This window comes from Mandrillus leucophaeus, unplaced genomic scaffold (genome assembly GCF_000951045.1).
Source record: "Mandrillus leucophaeus isolate KB7577 unplaced genomic scaffold, Mleu.le_1.0 Scaffold6, whole genome shotgun sequence".
Classification (NCBI taxonomy): Eukaryota; Metazoa; Chordata; class Mammalia; order Primates; family Cercopithecidae; genus Mandrillus; species Mandrillus leucophaeus.
Genome location: NW_012106474.1, coordinates 942,751 through 950,040, shown reverse-complemented (window position 1 = coordinate 950,040; position 7,290 = coordinate 942,751). Strand labels below are relative to the sequence as shown.

The 7,290-nt window shown below is 51.4% G+C and overlaps 1 protein-coding gene across 1 annotated transcript in view; it reads right to left on the bottom strand.

The window, feature by feature from the left end:
• Positions 1 to 2,749, bottom strand: part of NXN (nucleoredoxin) — a 32,525-nt gene extending 29,776 nt beyond the window's left edge. The window contains exons 1-4 of the mRNA XM_011999650.1: positions 2,600 to 2,749; positions 1,777 to 1,977; positions 1,139 to 1,257; positions 289 to 417 (exon numbers count right to left, since the gene is read on the bottom strand). Coding sequence (XP_011855040.1) covers positions 289 to 417; positions 1,139 to 1,257; positions 1,777 to 1,977; positions 2,600 to 2,749 — 599 coding nt within the window. The remainder of the gene's footprint in view (positions 1 to 288; positions 418 to 1,138; positions 1,258 to 1,776; positions 1,978 to 2,599) is intronic.
• Positions 2,750 to 7,290: the final 4,541 nt, after the last annotated feature.

Genomic DNA, 7,290 nt, shown 5'->3' with positions numbered 1-7,290 from the left:
CAGTGGTCAGCTCTGACTGCATTTGGATGATTCAATCCCAGCCGCCACATCCCAGTGGTCAGCTCTGACTGCATTTGGATGATTCAATCCCAGCCACCACATCCCAGCGGTTGTCAGGTCTGATTGTATTTGGAATCAGCTCGGGAATTTAAAAATATGCTCTTGGGCCCCACGCCCAGAGATTCCGATTCGATGGCCCTTGATGGGCTCAGGGAACCAAGTGAGAATTTAAGTCTAATAAAAGAGTAAAACCCACCCAAGCCCAGATGGTCCACGTTCTGAAGACACCTAAGCTCCAGGTAGGGGGAGTGGATAATATGCTTCCCGCTCAACTGCGGTGTTTTCTCACAGGGCGGTCCATGGACCCGCTGCCTCAAAGTCACCTGGCGGCCGGGGGCTGGGAAGGAGGAGCACAGGCTGGTTGAAAACGCAGGTGGTTGGGCCTCCCCGGAAACAAGAGGGATCCACAATGCTCTGGAGGTCGGGCTCAGGAATCCGCACGGGGGCCAGGCTCCGCAGCTCAGCCCAGCGATCCCTGCACTTTGGGAGGCCGAGGTGGGCGGACTGCTTGAGCTCAAAAGTTTGAGACCAGCCTGGGCTGCCTAGAGAGACCCCAAATCTACAAATAATAAAACGTTAACTGGGTGTGACGGTGCACGCCCGTAGTCCCAGCTACGTGGGAGGGCGAGTTGAACTCAGGAGGTCGAGGCTGCAGTGAACCGTGATCATGCCACAGCACTCGGCCTGGGCGAGAGAACAAGATACTGTCTCAAAAAAACAAGGAAAAAAAAAGGAAAAGCTTCGCACTTGGTCCCACCATGCCCTGGTTTTTACTGAGGGCGATTCTTTGAAGGAGGTGGCGTGTCCACTGGGAAAACGTGTGAGCAGGGCTGAACCGTCTCACTGGATGGATGAAGTGAGGGGAGGAGATCTCCGGAAGGAGGCCACGGCGACGGCCCTGAGAGGGGCCTGGAGGAGCACGGCCCACACGTGGCCAGCAAGACCAAGGCCTGCAGGGCGTGGCAGCTCCAAGCAACCAGGTGCACTCACCGCCAAGGCCAGGAGAGTGACGCGGGGGGCTAGGACTTCGCTATGTCATATTTTAAAGAGGAAAAACCTCACTCGGCCTGCCTCTCACCGTGAAGGGGCAGCTGCCACGGACGCAGCTCTAGAAGCCGGGGTCTGAGCTCTCCCTGCTTTCCCACAGCCTCCACGGCCCTCCGAGCAGGGCTTCTTTCGGCCCATGAATGAAAGCTCCTAGGAGGGACATTCAGATCCCCGTAAAAATCTTGAAACCATGTCCTAGGGAATACTACAATTTCACCAAGATAACATTCTCTAGCCACGTAAACCCAGGTGTATCTATTTCACGAGGACTCTCTCTACCGGTGGGACGGCGATGAGGGTAGGGGCATGGAGGAAGAGGGGCTGGGTAAAAAAAGGACCATATGGGCCGGGCGCGGTGGCTCAAGCCTGTAATCCCAGCACTTTGGGAGGCCGAGACGGGCGGATCACAAGGTCAGGAGATCGAGACCATCCTGGCTAACATGGTGAAACCCCGTTTCTACTAAAAAATACAAAAAACTAGCCGGGCGAGGTGGCGGGCGCCTGTAGTCCCAGTTACTCGAGAGGCTGAGGCAGGAGAATGGCGTGAACCTGGGAGGCGGAGCTTGCAGTGAGCTGAGATCCGGCCACGGCACTCCAACCTGGGCGACAGAGCGAGACTGTGTCTCAAAAAAAAAAAAAAAGGACCATATGCACGAGTACTCTGTCTACCGGGGGGACGGCGATGAGGGTAGGGGCATGGAGGAAGAGGGGCTGGGTAATAAGAGGACCATATGCACGTGCTGAGGTTTTACCTTCTGGGTCATCTCGGATCACCAGCAGCCCGTTCCTGCACACAACCTTCCCGGTGGTGGCGTCGAGGAATATTAGCGATGGAATGTTGGAAATTCGGTATTTGTTCCAAAGTTTGAGCTGTATGAAGAAAAGTAAAAGAAGGTGGTTAAGTCCAGACCAGATTCATTGCCGAGTTCTTCTTGCAGAGTCCTTTTGAGCCCCTTAGGCCTGGAGGCTGGAGGAACTGGCAAGCATTCAAGACACAGAAAAGAACAATGGATCCCAAGCAGGGCTGCCGGGCAAAGGGGCACGTTAACTACAATCCCACTGGCCCCCAGGGTCCGCACGGCGCAGGGGACTCTGAGGTGGAGGCTGACGGAAGACCACACTCATCCTGGAGCGTACGACCCTTTTACGTCTCTAAAAATCACGAAGATGAAGATGGATGTCGCATCTTCACGACACACTCAGACCACCGGGTGGTTAAGGAAGGAAGGGAAGATTTTCATGAGAGCCTCGCCCCCCTGGCAGCAGACAACAGCGGCTGCTCTCCATGGCCCCTTCCCACCAAGAGAGAAGAGACGGGTTTTCCAATAGAAGGCCACGTAGTTACAATCTGCCCCCTCAGCCCTTCACCAGGTCCCTGCACTTGAAATATCACAGTCGTCGTTATGTTCCCTGCAGAGCACGAGGGAAGCAATGCCCAGAGCCAGCCCCAATCCTTGGCTCTCGGTGCCGCATAAAACCTGCTTCAGTCTACTGGCAGATTCTTGAGGTTGGCTGTGCACACGGTCGGACATCCACGGTCTAAGACGAATGACGCTGAGAACATGGAATGCAAAGCGCAGGACTGGAAGCCGAGCGTGGGCGGCCTCCTCTGTTCGCTCACTGCCGTTGGGGTGAACGCCATATGGGCAGGTGACTGGGTGCTCTAGAACTTCCCCGCCAAGCCCAAAAACCAACATAATTAAATGCGACGTTGGGGCTGGGCGCAGTGGCTCACACCTGTAATCCCAGCACTTTGGGAGGCCAAGGCAGGAGGATCACCTGAGGTCAGGAGTTCAAGACCAGCCTGGGCAACATGGTGAAACCCTGTCTCTACTTAAAATACAAAAATTAGCTGGGCGTGGTGGTGGGCGCCTGTAATCCCAGCTACTCAGGAAGATGAGGCGGGAGAATCGTTCGAACCTGGGAGGTGGAGGTTGCAGGGAGTTGAGATCGCGCCACTGCACTCCAGCCTGGGTGACAGAGCGAGACTCCGTCTCAAAAAAAGGAAATAAATGCATTGTTGAGCTAGCAATGTACCTCCAGAAAAGACATAAACAGGGAAGCTGCAGGGTGCCCCACTGTTTAGGCCACTCAGCTGTGAGCTTCCCTGCTTGGGGCCTTGAGGGTCTCTGGAGGAAGGCTGGGCCTTTGGGCAGAACAGGGCAAGGATGTGTCGCAGGAAGGCAGGCGTGAGAAGGCAGCAGCAGAGAGAAGAACAGAGAGAAGAGGGCAGTGCGTGGCGGGACGAGGACTGTCCCGAGTCCCATCCCAGGCAGTGAGGGGAGGGCAATGCTGGGCTTCCTTGTCTGTGGAGACCTGTATCTTGGCAGGAAGGGCTGTGGGACCCCACCCACCTCAAACTACCCTCAGTCTGCGTGTTTTTCCCAGCCCCACCTTTCTGGGGGGCTCACAGAACCAGCCCAGGACCTCACAACAAGAATAATTCTGCACATTGTTTTTGTTTTTGTTTTTAAATGGAGTCTCGCTCTGTCGCCCAGGCTGGAGTGCAATGGTTCTATCTCGGCTCACTGTAACCTCCACCTCCCGGGTTCAAGCGATTCTCCTGCCTCAGCCTCCTGAGTAGCTCGGATTATAGGCATCCACTACCACGTCTGACTAGTTTTTGTATTTTTAGTAGAGACGCGTTTCGCCATGTTGGCCAGGCTGGTCTGGAACTCCTGACCTCAGGTGATCCTCCCGCCTTGGCCTCCCAAAATGCTGAGATTATAGGCGTGAGCCACCACGCCCAGACCCGGTTTTTAATGACCACGATTGCATCATTCCAGAGAAACTTGGTACAGAATTCAGATTAAACATCCTTAAGAGGTTCAACAACAGAACCAGACCATCCTGCCGCCGGGATCTGCTTCATAAGTTTGCTGTGCAAGGATTGAGCCAGGTTAATTTTTTTTTAAAAGGAAGATTAAAATGATGAGTTTTTCTGGTTTAAAAAGTAATTCTTGGAGGAAAAAAAATCATTGGAAAAAAGTTGGGAAACATAGCAAACCGCAAACATTGAGATTAAAAATTACCCGTGACTCACCATGTAGGAAAGCTTAGACCGTTTTATATTTCCACCAGTGGCAAATGAAGGAGCCCATGTCCTAGTGCCTTCACCAACATTATCACTGTCATCACTTTTTCCAGTCTGCTAGGGGGAAAAATGATGCCTCATTTTTGTTGCTTATCCGTTTTTTTCTTTTTTTGGCGGTGGGGGCAGGGAGCAGACAGAGTCTCACTCTGTGGCCCAGGCTGGAGTGCAGTGGTGAGATCTCAGCTCACTGCAACCGCCGCCTCCCAGGTTCAACCAATTCTCTGCCTCAGCCTCCTGAGCAGCTGGGATTACAGGCACCCGCCACCAGCCCGGCTAACTTTTCTGTTTTTAGTAGAGATGGGGTTTCACCACATTGGCCAGGCTGGTCTTGAACTCCTAACCTCAGGTGATCCGCCTGCCTCGGCTCCCAAAGTGCTGGTATTACAGGCATGAGCCACCACACTCAAGACTTTTTTTTTTTAAAGTTCTGGGATACACGTGCAGAATGTGCAGGTTTGTTACATAGGAAAACACGTGCCATGGCGGTTTTCTACACCCATCAACCCGTCATCTACATTAGGTATTTCTCCTAATGCTCTCCCTCCCCTTGCCCCCTACCTGCCAACAGGCCCCGGTGTGTGATGTTCCCCTCCCGGTGTCCATGTGTTCTCATTGTTCAACTCCCACTTATGAGTGAGAACATGCACTGTTTGGTTTTCTGTTCCTGTGTTAGTTTGCTGAGGATGATGGTTTCCAGCTTCATCCATGTCCCTTCAAAGGAAATGAACTCATTCTTTCTTATGGCTGCATAATATTCCATGGTGTCTATATTCTTTCTTATGGTTGCATACCATGCTGTCTATATTCTTTTTTATGGCTGCGTAGTATTCCATGGTGTATATGTGCCACATTTTCTTTATCCAGTCTATCATTAATGGGCATTTGGGTTGGTTCCAAGTCTTTGCTATTGTATATTTACTGCAATAAACATAAATGTGTATGTGTCTTTACAGAAGAGTGATTTATGATCCTTTGGGTATACACCCAGTAATGGGATTGTTGGCTCCAGTGGTATTTCTGGTTCTAGATTCCTGGGGAATCACCACACCGTCTTCCGCAATGGTTGAACTAATTTACACCCCCATTGACAGTGTAAATGTTGCTTATCTTTGACTTACTGATGTGTAGGAGATATGCTGTTGTCAGCACGCTGTGTTTTACCCCGCTATGTTTTATAACTGGTAAGAGCTGAAAGTCATTCAACAGAAAGCAACTGAGTACCTACTGTGTGCCAGGCTTGTTCTAAGCACAAGAGATTCAGGAAAGAGATGAGGCTGCTGCCCTGGTGGACTTCCTCCTCCAGTGGGAGAGACAGACAATAAATAAGAATATAAATAGGAACCTAATTTCAGACACTGGCAAGTAACAGAAAGACAACAGGGCGGGTAAGATCACGGCTGCGACTGGGAAGCTGGGACGGCGGCGTGGATTCTGGAGACGGGCATCTGGGAGGAATGACATTTGGGCACAGACCTCAGCAAGGAAACGGAACGAGCCACGGGCACGCTGCGGGAGGCCACCTGAGGCCCAGGAACCCGTGTGGAGGCTGGGGACTGACTGCGAAGGCCGGAGGAGACGGAGCCACAGAGAACCAGGGGTGGCGGCTGTGATGAGGTCAGAGATCATCTTAAGATTTGTGAACCAGATCGTCAAGGCCCCGTGGACGATGGCAAAAATAACAGGTCACAGGGAGTGAGGTGACCTGATTTACAGTTTAAAAGGCCATTTGGGGCTGGGTGCCATGGCTCACGCCAGTAATCCCAGCACTTTGGGAGGCTGAGGTGGGCAGGTCATTTGAGGTCAGGAGTTCGAGACCAGCCTGGTCAACATGGTGAAACCCGTCTCTACTAAAAATATAAAATTAGCCAGGTATGGTGGCAGGCACCTGTAATCCCAGCTACTCAGGAGCTGAGGCAGGAGAATCACTTGAACCCCGGAGGCGGAGGTTGCTGTGAGCCGAGATCGCGCCATTGCACTCCAGCCTGGGCGACAAGAGCAAAACCCCGTCTCAAAAAAAAAAAAACAAAACAAAGATCCTCTAATCTATGCTGATTGGGTTAATCCAGAAAAGAAACCTGAGAGAGAAACAGGAAAAAGGGTGAGACCTAGATCACAAACGGAAAAGGGCCAGGTTATAAAAACAGCCGACTTTTCAATGTAGTTACCCCTCGGCTGGGTGCAGTGGGTCACACCTGTAATCCCAGCACTTAGGGAGGCAGAGAGGGGTGGATCACCTGAGCCGAGGACTTCAAGACCAGCCTGGGCAACACAGTGAGACCCAGTTCTCCATTAAAAAAAAACTCCACAAGTCTACAGTATGCAAGAGGATGTACATAGGTGATATGCAAAAACTATGCCATTTTATATCAGGGACTTGAGTATCAGTGTTGGGGGGAGGGTCCTGGAACCAGTCCTCCACAGATACTGAGGGACAACTTTATTTATTAATTATTATTATTATTGAGATGGAGTCTCGCTGTGTCATGCAGGCTGGAGCGCACTGGCACGATCTCGGCTCACTGCAACCTCTACCTTCCAGGTTCAAGTGATTCTCATGCTTCAGGCTCCTGAGTAGCTGGGATTACAGGCATGTGCCACCATGTCTGGCTAATTTTTGTATTTTTATTAGAGAACACGTTTCACCCTGTTGGCCAGGCTGGTCTCGACTCCTGACCTCAGGTGATTCACCCGCCTCGGCCTCCCAAACTGCTGACCTACTGCACCTGGCCTTCCATAACTTTTTGACCAAAATTTTATCAGGAATGGATGGCTACTGATTATTCTTTGAACCTGTTATTTTTCATGAGTGTCCAGTCTAAGATTAAACTATCCTTGCCTTCTTAGAAGAAATCGTCCTTCCATGTATTATTCAGGGATCACCAGGATCTTATGTTCCGTGGGGCTTGGGGCTCCCACAAGCAAATGCCACCTTGTAGCAGGAGTCTCTCTGTGGGTAGCTGGACTGTTGCCTGGAGTAAATTTCAGCCTGTGACCCTCAAATGTAAAGCTAGCAGATGAAACACGATTATAAGAGTGGTTTGCATTTAGGCACCTCTGTTACCCTTCAAATGTAAGCATGTGCTTTGCTC